Consider the following 21143-nt stretch of genomic DNA (forward strand, 5'->3'; position numbering starts at 1 on the left):
GATTAACAAGGAGAGAGTGAGAGAGAAATGTGCAAATGAAGGAACACAGATGGGGTCTTGCACAAGAGTAGGTGACAGAGAAGGATATCAAGCAAAAGTAGGAACGAAGCTCTTCTGCATATAAGCCTCTGAGATAACAAAGTTAAGATAGCTTTGTATATAAATATATGTTCTTAATTGCTCGTATTCTTTAGACACGCTTCCATTTTCTCATCTTCTGGATGTTACTTATACTTTCAAAAGACCGTAAAAAGAACTTCACCCTTAGAACAGGCAGTTTATGATTTCAGTAGGCCTAAAGTAAGTTTCCAATATCTATTCATTCAAAGGTTGAACTGGAGGGACAAAATTCCATTCATGTGGAACTTCCAGACACAATATGTGGGGAGGACCACTACTTTCAAATAATTTGAAAAGAAATTGTGAATTTAATGGAAGATAAGGATGATAATAGCTATATGTGTACAGAAAGATCTGAAGGGCAAATATCCAGAGACAGTAAGCCTTTAAAAAGAATGAATAATGGTATTATCCTCATCCCTGGCTAACTGACTTTTCAAAAGCTGATCTCCAATGTTCTCTTTTGTAGGAAGGTTGTTGAGAAGTTGGTAGTGCTCCATTTGTGGAGACCTCTGGAGGAGTGGGTGATCTAGATTCTTTTTAACTAGACTTGAGTATGGAACCAAAAGCACCTTGATTGCTCTTCTAGACAACTTGTAAATGGATCAGATAAAGTACCACCCTCCTTCTCTTCTTTGAATTCTCATCAGCTTTTGATACCTTTGAATCCTTGTTGGCTTTCATACTGGACTGTTGTACATGCAATTTTTGGGAGCACGCAGCATTCTGTGCAGGAATTCTGTCCAGTCAATCTGTGTGTGTGTGTGTGTGTGTGTGTGTGTGTGTGTGTGAGAGAGAGAGAGAGAGAGAGAGAGAGAGAGAGAGAGAGAGAGAGAGAGAGAGGCCAGCCACCAGAGACAGATGCCACAGGGTTGAAACTCTCAGCCCTCCTATTTATCACCTACATGAAGCTACTGGAGATCATCTGCTGGCATCTAATCAGCTATCAGCAGCATGATACCCAGATATATATCTCAACACCAGGATAAACAGGAGATGTGGTTGAAATCTTGTCTTGATATCTAGAAGGTTTTAGGATCGAGATGGGAAGGTGCAGGCAGAGGCTTTTTGCCAATGAGAGAGGCTTTGGGTGTGAAGCCTGTCTAATTCCAGAAATATGACATCCTTCACACTTCCCATTCAAACTGTAATCTGTGGATCCTTCTGAATTCATAGCTCCTGGACGATCAGATGGCAATTATGGTTCTATCAAGAGCAGTTCTAGCATTTCCAGATCAGGAAGCTTTGTTCATAATCACTCATGCCTTGGTCATCTCCCATTTGGATTATTGCAATCTAGTCACATGAAGCTACCCTTGAATACCACTTGGAAGTTTTACGTGGTTTGAAATACGACATCCACTAGTTATCCACTAAGCCCCATACATATTATTGAGTACAATGGCATTTGTCACTTTAAAGTCCATTGCAGGAGTGAAATGCTAATGGTTTGGACTGATTTGAGTGAACCGGTAGTAATAAAAAACTACCAGTTCAGGCAAATCGGTAGTAAAAAAAAATGCTATCAGTTCAGATGAATCGGTATTTCTGAAGATCAGCTATACCGCACAATTTATATTCACTAGAAAGCACGAAACCCTGCTTTCTAGCAAATCTAAATCGCGCGGCACAGCTGTTCCCCCACCCCTTGCTGTTCTACTTACTTAGAAAAGGCTTCTTAATGCTCCTTTTTCAGCAAAGCACAATAGCACCTGCGCCGTGCCTGCGCGCAAAGCGCACATTTGGCATGCACCGTGCAGGCGCACACACAGCAAACTAATAGCAGACTTCAGTGCATTTCACCCCCGGATTGTTCAGATCTGAGCATCTACATAGCCACCTTCTCCCAGGGGCTTCTTCTCTTTCATCAAGTTTTGGAAGAGAGGGCTTTATCCAGATCCCATTCCTTAAGGAACATCATCTATGAGGATGCCATGCCTGCTTCCCCTCTTTCCTGGAGGAGCATCAATGTCACATCAGACACTGAATCCCTTGGGCTTCTGCAAAACTGTTAACAGTAGGCTTTTCCAGCGAGTCTTTGAGATCTTAGTGGTGTTTTTCTTGTTCCCACCTAGTGGTGAATGTTTATATATGCAGTTTGTTTGCACATAGGAAACATCTGTCATTGTATTATTAATTAATGGGAGTCCATGATGATGCCACTATGTTCGTTATCATCAGAGATGCTGAAGGTCGTGTAGATGAAACAAATAGTTGAGAGACACGTCTATCAGTGGTTATGCCAGTTGGAAGTGAAATTTTTATATGCAGATGGAAAGATGCTTATTTTCACTGGAATTAATGATAAGGAACAGCCTTGTTCTGTTGCTTATGATGGATACTGTACAAGCAGGATGGTGGAGGCAAAGGCTGAGCTATAGCAAAATCTAAATGGTATTCCCATAAATGGTGAAAAAAGAACAGATGTGTGCAAATTAAATATAGAGAGTAAGGAAGAGGACCTTGATAGAAACCCAGGATGATAGACCTTCCATAACTCTATCAATGTCATCTTCCTTATCACTGGAGTGATTTGGATTTTGTCCAAGGTTTTCTCAAATATCAGCTTCACTAATTAAGAATATCAAGAAATCAAGTCCCCAGGAAAGCGAAAGCTAATTTTATTGAGATTGGCTATAATAACAGAATCTTGCAAATCTGATGTGTGTATACCTCCTCTCACTTTTTATATTCCAGTGAGTTAGGGAAGTGTTTGTCTGAGCTATTTCCAAATGTTATCTGGATGTTGTGGACTTAGAAAATGTTTTAACCCTTGTTGTCTTGGCAGCACAGTTTGCATGTCTCCATTACGATCAGAATTCGTCCAGTATTCAGGATTCCTCTATTGTAACTCCCCGACTCCTGTTTTTTTAATTTTAATTTTCTCCAGACACATTTTTCAAAATATATTTTGGGATTTCAGTCAAAAGAGCTTGACATCTAAACACACATTTCAAAAGTCTTTAAGATGAATTTCAAACTACCTGTGAAGAGTCAGAACTGAATGTTAAGTTCAAGTCACCTGAGAATTAAAAAGAGGTGAAGGTGACTTCCAAATTCAATCAATTTTTTTCTTGGTGGTCAAATTATTTATTCACCTGTTATTTCTATCAGCTACCTTGTGATTTCACTCTCTAGTGCAGCGGTCACAACTAGTGGTCCGTGGACCACTGGTGGTCCGTGGGAAAATTTTGGGGGTCCGCAGAAAAATTATTTGCATTTTTTATATTGCACTAAATCAGGGGTCCTCAAACTAGAGCCCTTGGGACAGATACATGCAATGAACATTTGTGCTGCTGCAGAGAGTTTCCCCCTTCGGGGTCTTCTTGTGTGGGTCGGACGGGGACAGAAATTTTGACTTGGGGTCTGCTTCAGCCTCCTGGGGTGGGGCTTTGGGCAAAGGCTGGAGAGAAGTGCCACTGGTGGAGAAAAGCCGGAGGGCCTCATTCCTGTAGGACTGCATCATGGCCTGGCTGACCATCTCAGCCCGCTGAGCCTCCATGTGCCTGGAACTGGCCTTACACTCCTGCAGGTCTTCCCTCTGCTTGAAAAGCCTATGCTCCTAGTCCTCAGTGAGTTGCTTCTGTTGAGCCTCCTCAGTCAAATCCAATTTGAACTGATCTGTTTTACCAACTCTTACTTGTGGTGGCTGCTTAGCTCCAACAACTGCTTCCTGTTGGGGCTCTAAGGAGCCTGGGCGGAGAGGCAAGAAGTGGCTGGGAGGGGAGGGGCGAGTAGAAAGGCCGGCCATGCCCACCTACTCATATGCCCACCTAGCCATGCTCACCCAGCTGGTCATTAGGCAGATCATATGGGATTTAAATCTGTGGGATTTAAAATTATGAATTTAGTGGTCCCTGAGGTCTGAAAGATTGGTGACCCCTGCTCTAGTAAAAAGAAGTCATTTTGCTTTATTTGAGAGAGAAAAAGGTAAATCAATGTTGACTGAATTTGCACATTTACCAAATTATAGTTTGGTTGTCTGTGCAAAAAGCCACAACTGACTTGTTTCACAGCACTCATTAAGCCATCAGCTAAAGAAAATACAGATATTGACTTACAGCAGTTCATTTAGTGATCGTTCAAAGTTACAATGGCATTGAGAAAGTGATTTATGAGTGTTTTTCACATTTATGTGGCATCCCTATTGTCATGTGATAAAAATTCAGACTGTTGGCAACTGACTCATATTTATGATGGCCACAGCATCCTGGGATTATGTGATCCCCTTTTGTAAATTTTTGACAAGCAAGTCAATGGGAAAGTCAGATTCACTTAACAACCGTGGCAACAAAGGTCGTAAAATTGGGCAAAACTCATTTAACAAATGTCTCACTTAACAACAGAAATTTTGCGCTCAATTGTGGTCATAAGTCAAGTACTACCTTATTCTATTCTACAATGTGCAGTTTTTAGAAACATACATTGGGACAAAGTCTAAAGAAAACACGAGCTACATTTTTCTCACAAAAGAGCTTTAGCAATCTTTAATCTTTCTCCCTTAAAAAAAGCCACCTCATATCTCTTTTGTCTTCCAGGAAGTTTGGGAAGCGTGAAGTCTCTCAGTATCCTGGATTAAAGAGCAACATTGACCTCAAGGCTGACCTTATTCCATGGGGCATCTATAGACCATCCATCACCCTGCAGGACTGGAGTCTCAAATGGATGTCTTCAGATGTCACAGCCTCACAAGATGATGGCAATCGTGATGAAAGACAGAACAAAAAAAAACACCGATGGGGTTTAGGGAGAAAAGAAGCTGTACCTGCTAGAAACCAAAAGGGGGCAGTAGATACAACAGGTTGGGTGCCAGGGTGGCGCAGGAAGCGGAGTATTGTGGTAGCAGATGACGCAGCTTTCCGAGAGAAAAGTAAGATGTTAACCGCGATGGAGAGGCAGAAGTGGCTCAACTCCTATATGCAAAAGTTTTTGGTGATTAACTCGGATTAAGACTGAAGTAGCAGCACATGGGGAAGGGGAATAAAATAATGCATAATGAGGGTCAAAATATGTATTGTCACATTCACAGACCCCCATCAAGGACCAATTCTAGCATGACAAAATGGAAAGACCTGTAGAGGCTTAGAAGCTGAATTTGCTCCTGTTCTACAGGCTTTCCATGGGACCTGAAAGGAAGATCCTGGTCCCTGGGGATCTTAGTACTTCAAAGCATGCTCTCTTTCATATGGCTTCACTGCTTTCTCCCAAAATCAGAGCCACATAAGATGCCCTAGTCCATAGAGCAGACTTATTTGCTAAACTGAGCCATAATATGGGTTGCTTTGTTTTGGTTTAACCTGATTTATAATCCAGCCACTGAGATTTATCAGCTGCTATTTATACATTAGCATAAGGCATGAATTTAGCCAATAGTGGTTTATTCAGTAAAGCATGGTTAGATGAACCAAGAGTTGCTAGTCTTGAAATAGCAAGAGAGACTCTGGCAGAGGCTTAATTCAAATTATGCCCTTCATGAATAACAGATCATATCATATATGTCACTGGTGTGCCTGTAAATTGCATTATTGGCTTGATAACTTTCAATACCTGTTCTAATAAAATATGAGATTTGTTTGCTTTGTACTTTTTTCAGTGGGAACATTTGTGGAAAATATGACCAGAACAGCAACAATTTACAGAGAAAGTCTAGACAAGGTTGTGGTTCTCACAACACTGTCAATATTTAGGTTGTCCTCAACTTGCAACAATTCGTTTAGTGACCATTCAAAGTTACAATGGTCCTTGAAAAAGTGACTTATGACTCTTTTTTCACACTTGTGACCGTTGCCGTGATCAAAATTCACACACTCGGCAACTGATTCGTATTTATGATGGTTGCAATGTCCTGGGGTCTTCTTTTGCGACCTGACAAGTAAAGTCAATGGGGAAGTCACAACCTTGTGACTACCTTAACAACCACAGTCATTCACTTTAACAACTGTGGCAGGAAAGAACATAAAATGGGTCAAAACTCACTTAACAAATATCTCATTTAGCAATGTAAATTTTGGGTTCAATTTGTGGTCATAAGTCGAGGTCTATCTATAGTAATTTCCTACCTGCTTACAAATGCACCATTTTTAATTTTAGGTGCAGTGAAAGAGCTCAGATGAGCTACTTCATCACTCCTGTCTGGCTTCTCTGGCAGCAAAAACTATGACACAAACCTGAACAGGCTCAGCATACTGAGACTATAACTTACTACTAGATAAAGTAGAAAAATGTGGGTTAGACAGCACCACCACCCGATGGATTCGTAACTGGCTGACCAACCGCACTCAACGTGCAGTCCTCAACGGAACTACATCCACATGGAGGGAAGTATGCAGTGGAGTACCCTAAGGCTCTGTTTTAGGCCCAGTACTCTTCAACATCTTCATCAATGACTTGGACAAGGGGATAGATGGGGAAGACTCTAGATGTTGAGACTCTAGAAAGAGTACAGAGAAGAGCAACAAAGATGATTAGTGGACTGGAGGCTAAAACATATGAAGAACGGTTGCAGGAACTGGGTATGTCTAGTTTAATAAAAAGAAGGACTAGGGGAGACATGACAGCAGTGTTCCAATATCTCAGGGTTGCCACAAAGAAGAGGGAGTCAAACTATTCTCCAAAGCACCTGAGGGTAGAACAAGAAGCAATGGGTAAAAACTAATTAAGGAGAGAAGCAACTTAGAACTAAGGAGAAATTTCCTGACAGAACAATTAATAAGTGGAACAACTTGCCTGCAGAAGTTATGAATGCTCCAACACTGGAAATTTTTAAGAAAATGTTGGACAGCCATTTGTCTGAAATGGTGTAGGGTTTACTGCCTCGGCAGAGGGTTGGACCACTCTGTTGTTATGTTATGTTATGTTATGTTATGTTATGTTATGTTATGTTATGTTATGTTATGTTATGTTATGTTATGTTATGTTATGTTATGTTATGTTATGTTATGTTATGTTATGTTATGTTATGTTATGTTATGTTATGTTATGTTATGTTATGTTTTGAGTTTGTTTAGCATAATATGCAAACAGGAATCCTGGAGTCCAGTTGGTTTGTGGCTTATGACACTGGTTTATTAAAAACAAGCCATAATTTCCAATAGACTCTTAATACTGAATAAGCTGTGGGGCTTGCCCAGAGGATTACTGGTTGCCCTCTCCCCTCTTTAGAAGACCTTTATAGCTCCCACTGCCTTAGTTTATTATTATTATTATTATTATTATTATTATTATTATTATTATTATTATTATTATTATTATTATTATTATTATATTTGTATACCGCCCATCTCCCGAAGGATTCAGGGCGGTTCACAGCCAATAAAACAACATAAAATATATAATACCTATAAAACAGCAAAAAAAATAGAAAATTAATTCAATTGATGGCCTAAAACTTTTAAATACAAATTTAAAACCCCGTTTAAAACCCCTGATTTAAAACCCCAATTTAAAACTACGTTCACGCTAGTCCTGCTCTTCGAAACAGCAACGTCTTCAGCTCGCGGCGGAAGGACCTGAGGTCGGGGAGTTGACAAAGCCCCAGAGGGAGCTCGTTCCAGAGGGCAGGGCCCCCAGAGAAGGCCCTCCCCCTGGAGGTCGCCAGCCGACATTGTTTAGCTGACGGTATCCAAAGGAGGCCCTCTCTGTGTGAGCGCACTGGTCGGTGAGAGGCTAATGGTGGCAGTAGGCGGTCCCGTAAATATCCCGGCCCTAAGCCATGGAGCGTGATAACAAGTACCTTGAAGTGAACCCGGAAGACCACCGGGAGCCAGTGCAGTGCAGTTTAAAACATTCTTAAACATCCATCTCATCCTGGGCACCCTTTTTTTGAACGATTACCATCTGGCAGATGGTACAGGACAATAAAAACAAGGACAAATAGGCTGAAAAACAACTTCTATCCCAGGGCAGTAACTATATTAAATTCTACTGTATAGTGCAATATTAATGCAATATCAGGGGTTTTCAATTCAATTGTATAGAACAGTGGTCACCAACTGGTGGCCTGTGGACCACTGGCGGTCCGCGAGAAAATTTTGGTGGTCCGCAGAAAAATTATTTGTATTTTTTATATTGCACTAAATCAGGGGTCCTCAAATTACGGTCCCTGGGCTGGATACGTGCAATGAACGTTTGTGTTACTGCAGAGTCTGGGGTCTTTTTGTGTGGGTCGGAGAGGGGCAGAAATTCTGACTTGGGGTCTGCTTTGCCTCCTGGTGCAGGGTTTTGTTCCAGTGGGACTGCATCATGGCCTGGAACTGGCTATTTCAGCCCTCTGAGCCTCCAGGCACCGGTACCTGGCCTTGCACTTCCACAGGTCTTCCCTCTGCTTGGAAAGCCTATGCTCCTAGTCCTCAGGGAGGTGCTTCTGCTTAGCCTCCTTCTTGGTCAGATCCAATCTGAACTGAGCTGTTTTGCCAACTCTTTCTCATGGTGGCTGCTTAGCTCCAACAACTGCTTCCTGTTGGGACCCCTAAGGAGCCTGGGTCAGGAGGCGAGGAGCAGCTGGGAGGAGAGGGGCGAGGAGAGGCAGGTGAGACACCACTCTACGTGAGTGACATTGAGTTGGCCATATTCACCCAGACACATGACCACCTAGCCACGCCCACCCAGCCGGTCATTAGGCAGATCATATTAGTGGTCTGCAGGATTTAAAATTATGAGTTTAGTGGTCCCTGAGGTCCAAAAGGTTGGTGACCCCTGGTACAGAATGTGAAGTATGTGTTTTTGTTTTATTTTTATGTATAATGAACACTGAAGATGGCATTTAATTTCATTGTACGAGGTGCAAGGAGAATAAAGTAAACTAAAACTAATATCATCCACTTGCCAATTTTCCCATGGAGGGGAGAGAAAGCACCTGCAAATCATTTCTGCTAGTTTTATCGCTGAACCAAACTCAGATTTAATGAGTCCACTCACACTGCAAAACAACTGGCCAAACAGACCCATACTGGAAGCAAATTAGGTTAGAAGAGATAATTTATTCAATAGACAGTTTACACAGTTTTTTCCTTATGTAAATCGTGATACACAAATGTTGCCCATGCTGGCTGGGGAATTTTGGGAGTTGAAGTCCACGCATCTTAAAGTTGCTAAAGTTGGGAAATATTCTACAGGCACCTTCCGCTTGCTCTAGACCCCAATTTGTGACCTTCTCATCAAGGTACAAAAACACAGATCCCAAAGAAGTGTGCCAACGTCTGTTTTAAAAACATGAAACTATAAGGATACAAGGAAATGAAAGTACATTATTGTTACATATCCTGTAATTGTTTGCATTGGGGAAAAGAATAATAATGTCCCCAAGAAAGAAGGTTATAGAGGCCGTGCAAGACAAGGAACTACAGAATAAATAGCAACATTAGGTAAAAGGGTGACCAGGAAGATTAACTAGATTAGAAGTGAATTCTTTTAAGCAAATTGCTGAAAAGATGAGCAGAGGGCAAAACACGACTAAGGATCTGACCAACACCTGCATGTGTGAAACGGGGAAGGAACTGCAATGCTACAAGCAGCTCTACAAGAAAAAGGTTGAAGAACTTTACTGCTGCACCGATTCTTCTGATACTGGGAGGGGCTGGCGTCCAATCATTGTTTGATCTAAAAAAAGAAAAGAGACACCTTGAGGTTTTGTCTCAGCCCTGCCCATGTAACACCCAACTGTCTTTGATTCTCAATATCCCATGCTATAAGAATAAATCTAACAGTTTTCCCGTCTGGAATCTGTGTCTATATATAAAATAATCAAACATATTTTGAAGTTATTATAAAACTCTATTATGTGTACATGCAACGATGCCGTCTATACCAATGCAGAGATATATATCCTTTCCCTGTGCTTTCAAGAAGTACATTAATAGAACATTCTTGTGTTTTTATTATCCTGCCTTTATTATAAACCCAGGTCTATAGACATAGGTTTAATGCTCTTTCGAAAGGGAACTAAACTTGTCTTCAGGTCCACTAAAAGAGAATATTTTTAGCTCAGGGTTAAACCATGGGGTGCTTGGTGCTCTCTGAGCTTGGTAATTTTCTTGCAAACATTTCATTACCGCACTAAGTAACATCATCAGTGCTAGAAGGGAGTTGGGTTTGCTCTTATTTTTATATATTAGTCGCTTGCCCTGTCGGTATTGGTGGGAGTGTTCTTTGTAATTCCCTCCATAGGCTGTTTACTATTAATTTGTCTGCATCAGTATTCCTTGACCAGAGGATTATTCACTTGATTGCTGGTCAAGTAGTCAAATAGTAAGTGTGGAGGATATATGTTATCAAAGCCTCCAGAATGTTCCTTCCTGCTCACCCCATATTCTTCCTTCATGCTTGTGCCTTGAGCCATGGTGGCGCAGTGGGTAGAATGCATTATTGCAGGCTAATTCTGCTCACTGCCAGGGCCCATATAAAATCTCTTATATGTAAAAAACCAGATGTAACACTCTTGCATAAGAGCAGTGCATATAGGAAGTCTTTTAGAAAACACCATTCAAATGTTATAGAGGCAGAGATGCTCTGTGGAGGAGCATTTCCACTCTCTTCTGCAAGTCAAAACAGCTGTGGAGTGTAGTAGCATAGACCACAGGTACTCCTCGTCTTACAACCACAACTGGGACCAGAATGTCCATTGCTAAGCAAGGCCATTGCTCAGAGAGTTACACCCTCTCCTTCATTCTCAAAGACCCTCTTATGTGTTCTCACCTCGGAAATTCAGGTAGGAGAGAAAATCCATCAATATCTGGAAGATGCCATAATCAGAAAGTTGCACAACAGGTGCTGAAAAAGAGAGGAAACAGCATTAAGGGCTAAATCAGGGGATTCAAACTCCATTTCATTGAGGGCCACATCAGGGATGTGTTTGACCTTGTGGGGCTAGGGTGAGCATGGCCAGGATGGGTGTGGCCAGCTCGACGTCACTCGTGTCAGGGGTGTCTGTAGTGGCCCAAGCGCTCTGCCAGCGAAAACGGGCTCCTGAGCTCCATTTTTTGGCTGTGACGGCTTCCTGCAATCCTCTGTCAGCGAAAACGGAGCTTGGGAGAATCGCACGCATGCCTCCCGAGCTACATTTTCACTGGCAGAGGCACCGCAGGTCGGTCCTTCAATGTTTCCAAGGTGGCCTCGTGGGCCAGATCTAAGCACCCAGCAGTCTGATCCAGCCCCCGGGGCTTTGAGTTTGACACCCCTGGGTTAAATAATGGGAAATACAGAGAGAGCTCAGAAAAGCCAGCTAATGGATACTCACCAACAGAATCCTGCCCCAAAGAATACAGATCCTCCACAGCATCTCTTTTCCCTGCCACAGGTCCTTTGTCAGGCAATGTCTGGTGGGCATCTGCTTTGGGGAGAGGAGAGTGGGGGGAGGGAAGAAGTGCTGCAGGTTACATGGAAAAAAAAAGAGATGGTTTGCACCAGGCTTATAAAACCAAGAGCCGCTTGAGGGACTGCCTGGTGGCGTTTTATAATCACCCCACTGTCCAGCTAGTGTGTTTATATTTTATGTTCATACTTATACTTGTTTTCTCTTATATGCTTGACAAACTAAATAAATAGATAAATAAACATCCTAAAGGTATTGAGGTTGACAAACACTGCCTTAGAAGGAAATGTCATTTGGTTCAGTAGAATTTCTTCCCCTGTGACCTTAATGCAGCTTTCACTTTATCCCTGTTTTCTCCTGTCTGTGAAATCATGAATCAACTTACGGGGTCCCAGCAGGTATCCAGCACTGTTCAGGGTCCACCCACGTTTGTCCTTGGGCTACAGAAGGAACAGTAGGAAACCTGATGTTAAACTTGCATCCGCCTCAATCCATCCGGATTATAATCTGCCCCTCCCCCCCAAAATGTCAAATTAGTAGCAGAGCAAGTTTTACAAAATTTAAGACAGTCCCTAGTCCAGTATTTCTCAACCTCAACTATTTTAAGCTGTGTGGACTTCAACTCCCAGAATTCTTTTCATCAAAACTGGCTGGGGAATTCTGGGAGTTGAAGTCCACACAATTGAAATTTGTCAAGGTTGTGAAACTGTCCTAATCTATTACAGGAATGTAAATTCTCATGAATAACAAAGTTTAATTTATGGGATTTTAAAATAATGTTTTTCGTTACTTCCTGGAAGGAAGTCCCGATGAAATGTCAAGTGGCATGAGAAGCCAATTGGCTGCATATTTAATCCTCTCAATGATTATATCCTGCATCAATTTTTAGACTAGGAGAAAGGAGCAGAAATTTAAGAGGACAAAATCCATGATTTGGAGAGCCACTTTTCCCCTTCAAAATAATAATAAAAAAAAGGAACTGCAAAATTTCACTTCAAAGGAATAAAAAAGAAATTCATTCTCAGAAAGGAGAACATTTGTACTGTTCTGTATCTTTTTGTTCAATACCTTCCAGATCTGAGAGAAAAATGGAACATACCAAGAAAATAACTAGAAGTCCTATCATCTGAACCAAGAAAAATGCTGTTTTATAAAACCTTAGTAAGACAACATCAGGAATGCTGCATACAGTTTTAGTCACCTCATTATATATAAAAAAAAGATTCTAAGACTTTGGAAAGAGTGCAGAGAAGAGCAACAAAAATTATTAGAAGGCTGGAGCATTTAAAAACATATAAAGAACCGTTGCAGGATTTGGGTATGTCCAATCTAGTAAAAAGGAGAAATAGTGGTGACACGATAGCAGTGTTCCAATATTTGAGTGGCTGTCACAAAGAAGAGAGGGGTGAACCTGTTCTCCAAAGCACCTGAAGACAGAACAAGAAGCAATGGATTGAAACTAATCAAGGACAGAAGCAACCTAGAACCAATGAGAAATTTCCTGACAATGTGAACAATTAGCCAGAGGAACGGCTTGCCATCAGAAGTTGTAGGTGCTTCATCACTGGAGGCTTTTAAGAAGAGAGTGGACAGCGACTTGTCTAGAATGGTATAGGGACATGATGGCGAACCTATGGCACATGTCCCGAGGTGCCATGCAGAGTCATCTTTCCAGGCACGCAAGCTATCTCCCAACTCACCTGCAGCTGCATATGTGCATGCGCCTCAGCTGGTGTTCAGGCCTCCAGTGTGCATGTATGCAATTCAGGGGAGCCTTCTGGTCTTTGGAGCTCTCCTGTGCATGTGTGAGTACTTGCACGCAGCGCGCTAATGCATAGCTGGCTTTTGTATGCATTGTGCACGCAAAAACCGTGTGCATGCACAGATGGAACCATGTGTTAGCTCGGATAGCATGCACGAAGCGAAGTGCGTAACTGTTTGGCACTTGTGACTAAAAGGTTTGACACCACTGGTATAGGGTCTCCTGCTTGAGCAAGGGGTTGGTCTAGAAGACCTCCAAAATCCCTTCCAACTCTATTATTCTTTATTCTCTCCTTTCTCAGATTTTTAATGGCAAAATGGTGTCTACATATTCTGAATGGTATTTTCTCAGAGAGATATACTGTCTTGTGGGCTAGGTAGCCATGAAACATATCTATGATTTGTTCTGAGGAAGAACCTCTCAAAAAAAGGCCATGAAATTAGGGATGGTGTGAAAATCTTCTCATATTGTAGCAGCTAGTAAAGTACTGAGACAGAAAGTTCCTTGTGGGTTGCTACCACCCTGCTTTTCTGGTTGACTAACACTTGTGTGGATCACAATAAATCGGACCCCATTTTTCCCTTCACCGATTGGATGAAAATGCCACAGTAGTACAGATATTCTTGGTGCAGATATTCCTCCATAGTTAATCATAGATATGCTTTAAAAAAACATACATATCATACACACTCTTAGAAAAACACCCAACACCATGGAGCATTCAGACCTGAAATCCACAATCTGAAATTCCATCGTCCATGGTATAACCGCTGCCTTTACCATCTTGTTCCTTCTGCCGGTGAGAGCCAGATGCTGGTACTCTAATTCTCCCCCAATAAATTGATAAGATAGATTTGGCAGATCTGATCAAACTCACCATAAACGCAATTCCAAAACAGTCCCCAAGCAGTGCACAGAAGAGCAAAGAAAAGCAAAGGACGTGCCAAGAAATCTTCATCTGGATAGAAGAAAGAAGAGAACCAAAAAAGGGGCTGCTTTCCAATCACACGACATTTCTTTGCTAATAAATTTTTCCTTTGTAGGAAAATAGGATTACAATATTTTCTTTGGTTTTACTATCATATCTGATATTTAAAAGATAGCAGGGTTTTTTTTAAATTTTGATAAACACACAACAATTTATCTGAAATTATATTGTCACTATTGTTGATAATATACACATGCCAACCAAAGTGAACCAAAGTCTGAATTCAGCTTTGGTCTATTTGATGTATAGACCATGTTTTATTCAGTAAACTATGATTAAGCAAATTTTGGCTTAGTGTGCTGTGTGATATTAAAAGAATAATATATCTTTTTCTATGCCTCTCCCAGTCTTTTATCATAGCTCTACAAACATTCTGAATTATAATTCTTATAACCTATAATCACATCAGATGCTAGAAGACATGGGAATTGCATTTCCATTAAGGCCACCTTATCACGTTGCCAAAAACCCAGATGATCACTAGATACAAAGCATATTTTCTGTGTCTATGCTTCTATCTCATGATTATCCAGATTTTTCAGTTCAGAATGAATTGTTTTAGTTCTAAAAACATGGTTAATACTTCAAGAAAATTGCTATTCTTACTCTTATCTTATACAATATGAATAAGCAATCAAAAAATCTGGGTAAAACAATTTGGAAAATTGCTCTGCATAAAAAAAACCAAGTGTTCTCCCATCAAGTTTCGATCCTATATGATAATTAACTGTGGTTCAGATTTGCCTTCACTCCACAATCTTGAAAATGTTCTACAGTTTTAGAATATTTCATCAAAATGCTTTGAGACTGTTTACATACCTGAAGGTACATGGTATGTATGCTTGGTAGATACAAGCCTACAGACATTTAGCTAATAAGAATCTTGAGTCACCGAACAGCAGTACAACAGATATAAACTCTATAAAGACTTTCTTCAGTACTCTTTTCTGTCAAATGCCCACCTTAAAAAACAGTTAGCAAACCTTCAATCTGCCACATAAATGCTGTTGCCAGAATTACCCTCACCCATCCACCCACCAACCAAGACATCCTGACTCTTGAACCTTATAGATCAGAGGAATCATACCTTGTCTTTATTGAATTGCTGGAGCTCTGATTCCCCAGACAGGAAGGAACCCAAGTTTTATAGAGGGGAGAAACGTGGATTTGGGTGCGTCATTACCCTGCAGACAAAGCTTATGTCAGTATAATTGACAATAATGGTCCCATGAGGCCCACTTGCAAAGGGCGGGGAGGGGGGGGTGTTGATTCCTTTTAGTGTGTATTCACATCCCATGCCAGAAAATGGATAGAAAATTGGGGTAATTAGCCCTACTTGACTAGTCAATTAATTGGAGAAGAGTCACTGTAAGTAGAAGACACATTCCATACTGTTTGTAAAGCAGGAAGAAAATAAGAGTCCACTTTGGTTGGCTATCCTTCTGCCAACCTTATCTGAGAGAGCATCAATCTTACAGCTGCTTCATATATTACCCATCATCAGCACCACAATTTCTCTGGCCAGTTTTTTGACATTTACATTTTTAACGGATCACTGGAAGGCCAAATGCAACTTTTTGCACAATGTATTTATTTATATTATTTTATTTATATGGCATGGATCTTGCTCTGAAAAGTGACATTTTTCTTCTAATAATAATCAGGAAAACGTTAATACTAATCCTCCTAAACAGGCCAAAACTTTTAGTCACTTCCATTCCCATTGATATTATCATCAGGTCTACAAGGCACTTCGAAAGAGCTGAAAATACAGGTAGTCCTTGACTTACAACAGTTTATTTAGTGACCATTCAAAGTTACAACAGGACTGGAAAAAGTTTTTCACACAATCGTTGCAGCATCCCCATGGTCACATGATCAAAATTCAGATGCTTAGCAACTGACTTATGTTTATGACTGTTACAGTATCCCAGGGTCATATGATCCCCTTTTGTGACCTTCTGACAAGCAAAGTCAAGGGGGGAAACAGATTCATTTAACAACTAGCAGGGATTCCCTTAACAAATGTGGCAAGCGAGGTTGTAGAATGGGGCAAAATTCACTTCACAAATATCTTATTTAGCAACAGAAATGTTGGGTTCAGTAGTGGTCGTAAGTTGACCACCTGTATTCACAACAAACCCTTTTCTTTTATGTACACTGAGAGCATATGCACCAAGACAAATTCCTTGTGTGTCCAATCACACTTGGCCAATAAAAATTCTATTCTATTCTATTCTATTTCACTGGTCAGGGAGAAGGATTGTGTGTTTAAAAAGCCATAATGTCCCAGAAATCCAAATGAGATTTTATTTATATTTTACTTACTTTGTACATTATTCAATTACCAAGTCTTCACGAACCCATGGACAACAGCAAGCCAGGCCCTCCTTCTGTCCTCTACTGTCTCCATGGAGATTGCTCAAATTCATGGCCACTGTGTTGCTATCTAACCATCTCATCCTCTGCCGTCCACTTCTCCTTTTGCCGCCAGTCTTTCCCAGCATCAGAGTCTTTTCCAAGGAGTCCCTCTCTTTTCATCTGGTGCCCGAAGTATCTGAGCAGTTTACAAATGTATATTTTATGTATTCTGCTCGTTCTGTAAAATGGGAATGTGATTTTTACAAATGCATAAAATCAGGGAGGAGATTTTATGATGAGCAGAAACACGTAGTAAAGGTAGTCTTCGACTTACGACCTCAACTGAGCCCCAAATTTCTATTGCTAAGCAAGATAGTTGTTAAGTGAGTTTTGCCCCATTTTACGACCTTTCTTATCACAGTTGTTAAAGGAATCACTGCAGTTGTTATAGAAGTAACATGGTTGCTAAGTGAATCTGGCTTTCCGTTGATTTTGCTTATGAGAAAGTTACAAATGGCGATCACATGACCTTGCAACTGTAATAAATACAAGCCAGTTGCCAAGTGTCCAAATTTTGATTCCATAGCCACAGGTATGCTGCAATGGTCATAAGTGTGAATAGAATAGAATAATTTAATTTCTATACCGCCCTTCTCCCAAAGGACTCAGGGCGGTTTCCAGCCAGGTAAAAACACAATAAAACATACAATATACAGTTAAAAAACCCATTAAAAAAACCTATTCAATTTGGCCCATTAATTAAAATACACACTAAAACCATAAAAACCCAATTAAAATTACTAATAGTTTTATGCCAGCCCTGCGCGGAAGAATAAATACGTCTTCAGCTTGCGGCGAAAGGTCTGGAGGTCAGGAAGCTGTCGAAGTCCTGGTGGAAGCTCATTCCAGAGGGTAGGTGCCCCCACAGAGAAGGCTCTCCCCCTGGGGGTCGCCAGCCAACATTGTTTGGCTGATGGCACCCTGAGGAGGCCCTCCCTATGGGAGCGCCCAGTCCTGAGCCATGGAGCGCTTTAAAGGTGGTAACCAACACCTTGAATTGCACCCGGAAGACCACAAGCAGCCAGTGCAGCTTGCGCAGGAGAGGTGTTATATGGGAGCCATGAGTAGTTCCCTCTATCACCCGCGCAGCCGCATTCTGGACCAGCTGGAGCCTCCGGGTGCTCTTCAAGGGGAGCCCCATGTAGAGAGCATTGCAGTAGTCCATGCGGGGAGTGACGAGGGCATGAGTGACCGTGCATAAGGAATCCCGGTCTAGAATGGGGCGCAACTGGCGGATCAGGCGTACCTGATAAAAAGCTCTGGAGACGGTCGTCAGATGTTCTTCAAAGGACAACCATCCATCCAGGAGAACGCCTAAGTTGCGGACCCTCTCCATTGGGGCCGATGACTCGCCCCCAACAGTCAGCGATGGCTGCTGCTGACTGTACCGGGATGCCGGCATCCACAGCCACTCAGTCTTGGAGGGGTTGAGTTTAAGCCTGTTCTTCCCCATCCAGACCCGCACGACCTCCAGACACCGGGACAACACTGGGACGCTTCATTGGGGTGGTTAGGGGTGGAAATGTACAGCTGAGTATCATCAGCGTACAGCTGGTACCTCACCCCAAAACACGGATGATCTCGCCCAGCGGCTTCATATAGATGTTGAACAGGAGAGGCGAGAGAACCGACCCCTGTGGCACCCCACACGAGGTGCCTTGCGGTCGATCTCTGCCCCCCTGCCAACACTGTCTGCGATCGGCCAGAGAGATAGGAGGAGAACCACCGAAAAACGGTGCCCCCCTCTCCTAAACTCCCCAACCGTCGCAGCAGGATACCATGGTCGATGGTATTAAAAGCCGCTGAGAGATCCAAAAGGACCAGGGCACAGGAGTAACCCCTGTCCCGAGCCCTCCAGAGATCATCTACCAATGCAACCAAAGCTGTCTCCGTGCTGTACCCAGGCCTGAAACCGGACTGGAACGGGTCTAGATAGACAGTTTCATCCAGGTACTGGGGTAGCTGCCGTGCCACCACATTCTCAACGACTTTCGCCACAAAGCGAAGGTTGGAGACAGGACGGTAGTTCGCCAAAACAGCTGGGTCCAGGGAGGGCTTCTTGAGGAGGGGCCTCACCACCACCTCTTTCAGGGCGGTAGGAATGACACCCTCCATCAAAGAGGTGTTGATAATTCCCTGGAGCCAGCCTCGTTTAACCTCCTGTGTGGCCAACACCAACCAGGAGGGACACGGGTCAACAAACATGTGGTCGCATTCAGGGTCATAAGTCACTTTTTTTCAGTGGCATTGTAACTACAAATGCTCACTCAATGAATGATTATAAATTAAAACTCAAAATCACCTGTGAGCTTCTATGAATGAAAGTGGACTTAAACCTGGATCTCCTCATTTCTAACTAATACTACTAGGACCCAGAGAGATTTTGGAAATAAATGTGAGGCTGCGATTGGCTTTTTTATATGGCAGCTTTCCATTGAATTTGCTTATACTATAATGAAAAGAAGCTAACGGACAACCATCAGAACTTTGAATCTGGGTTCTAAGTGCCTTTGGGGGACCGTCATAACTTTAAACAGTTGTTAAGCAACTGATAATTAGTCAAGGACTACCTGTATCATGCTGGAATCTCAGCTACCTATCAAGTAAATCGTCAACCAAATAGGAAGAAACAACCGGAGACAAACGAACCTAGAATTTCCAAATACATACTAACATACGAAGTTCTTACAGGCAGTGTTCATTTAATAACTGCTTTGGGCAGTCACTGTATGAGGGTAATGAAAAAGTAACTTGGGACCAATGCCTGCATTTACAACCTTTGCAGCATCTCTATTATGTGTTTGCACAATGCAGTGAGTTGGTATACATTGTTCTGTGCATCGTGTGTTTTTTTTTCCCTTCTCCTTGCAGATTACCTAAACTATCTCTTCCTAAGTGATTTTCTCTGCAGTGCCACGGAAAATGCTAAGGGCAATTTAAACTCAGCTCCATGACCTTAATTACTACAGTTCAGTGATTCTTGGAACCATCATGCTGGCTGTGGAATTCTGGAAGATGACGTCCACACATCTTAAATTTCCAAGGTTGGGAAATACTATTTTAGGAAGTTAGCACCCATCTTTCTCCTAGAAGAATGAAATATTTAAAAAAGCAGAATATTATACCTCCCTGGATGAGAAACAGAGAAACATGTTTTTTTAGACAGGAAGCAGACTCACTTTTAATAGCCTCCACACTCTCAATAGCTCACAACAGATGTCAGCACAACAGATAAAGAGATAGCTAGGTCTATTCATAAGCAAATGCCCTCACCCAAGATCCAACAAAGATAGGGCTAGCCCTCTACGCATCTAACAACTGAACTCATCACATGGCACCTGGGGAGTTTGCATCACCCAGCAAGGCTCAACCAAGCCTGTGACTCAAAAGACAACCTACAAAGTTACCCCTGTATGGCCCCATGGGAGTCTGACAACCAATCAGAATACAAGCTCAAATTCAAGGCCCAACAGAGGGTATAAATCTCTCTCTCACACCCATGTGCTCCACCATTAAACCATCTTTTCAAGCAATCTCCATGTTTCCATTGTCTTTCTCCCCACTTGGAACTGAACCCAGATGGACATTACTTACATCACTATTATAGTTGTTGATTACTGTAGAATCCTCCAGGTTCAGCTGCTGCCTGAAATTGACCTTAATCAGTTTCACGCTTTTGTTTGCATCCTAAATTCCTTGTGTATTCCTTGTTATGTGCCTGCTTACTCTGTTGTAATCTTTTCCAATGGATGTACATGCCAACATCAATTATTTTCTTGCTATTTATCCCTGCACCAAGGGGAGCATTCCGAAAAGTAGGGGTGTAGAGGTGAGATTGTGGTATCGGGCCGTGTGCAGCAAACTGCTATGGACCAACTGCCTACGCACCTTGCATGTCTACATTATCTCATTCTGGTTCTAATCTGCATTACCTCACCTTGACTTCACCACCAGGGCCCCTGGTTGGTATTTCAGGGGGGAGAAGAATCTACCAATTAAAACGCTGTTACCAGTTTGCCTTATTCTGCTTGTAAAAACTGAATAAAAGTAAAAAAGGCTGCACAGGCAGTGAGACATCTTTGCACCTTGCAAATGCCTGGACCCTGATTACTACATCGGGGAATGGGAGAAAAGGGCTATAATTTGCCCTTTTATCCAGCTTCTTCATTAGTTCAACTCCAGAAACCTTCCCCTCCATGTGGTCTTACCTGGCTGTCTGGGGCTGTATCTCTTTGACGCTGTTAAGCAAAGGAAAGCTATAGGCAATCATATGATTTTCACTTAGGGATCACTTTACTTAATAATCAAGTTGCCAGGACTAATTACAGTCACTAAACAAGGACCACCTGTACTTTAAAAAAACCCTCTACATTTGGAAATAAATAGACTATCTCCATGCTGTCCCAAGTAGGGCCCTATCTGCATGTTCCATGATTCTTCCCAAGAAGAAATCTTTTCCATGAAGTCCGTATAGACTCTATTGACTTCCTGGAATGTTTTGTGTTATAAAACACTGTGCTACCACACACAATGACCACCCTGCT

General features: G+C 42.0%; 1 protein-coding gene across 1 annotated transcript; it reads right to left on the minus strand.

The window, feature by feature from the left end:
- Positions 1–9148: 9148 nt before the first annotated feature.
- On the minus strand, positions 9149–20767 carry LOC131198389 (galanin peptides-like). The gene is made up of 7 exons (XM_058182976.1): positions 20194–20767; positions 15266–15362; positions 14068–14148; positions 11814–11868; positions 11354–11482; positions 10813–10887; positions 9149–9717 (listed from the first exon to the last, which is right to left on the minus strand). Exons 3-7 carry the CDS (start codon positions 14146–14148, stop codon positions 9659–9661), a joined length of 399 nt encoding a protein of 132 aa, XP_058038959.1. The 5' UTR covers positions 15266–15362; positions 20194–20767; the 3' UTR covers positions 9149–9658.
- Positions 20768–21143: the final 376 nt, after the last annotated feature.

This window comes from Ahaetulla prasina, chromosome 4, assembly GCF_028640845.1.
Source record: "Ahaetulla prasina isolate Xishuangbanna chromosome 4, ASM2864084v1, whole genome shotgun sequence".
Lineage (NCBI taxonomy): Eukaryota > Metazoa > Chordata > Lepidosauria > Squamata > Colubridae > Ahaetulla > Ahaetulla prasina.

Bases quoted from the DNA above. Each gene is read 5' to 3' on its own strand.
- LOC131198389 (XM_058182976.1), bottom strand. From the start codon at position 14,148: ATGAAGATTTCTTGGCACGTCCTTTGCTTTTCTTTGCTCTTCTGTGCA. The intron at 11,869-14,067 runs GTGAGTTTGATC...TTCCTTCTGTAG, and splicing joins GTTTTGGAATTGCGTTTATG to CCCAAGGACAAACGTGGGTG. The intron at 9,718-10,812 runs GTGAGAACACAT...TTCTTTTTTTAG, and splicing joins CTCCTACCTGAATTTCCGAG to ATCAAACAATGATTGGACGC.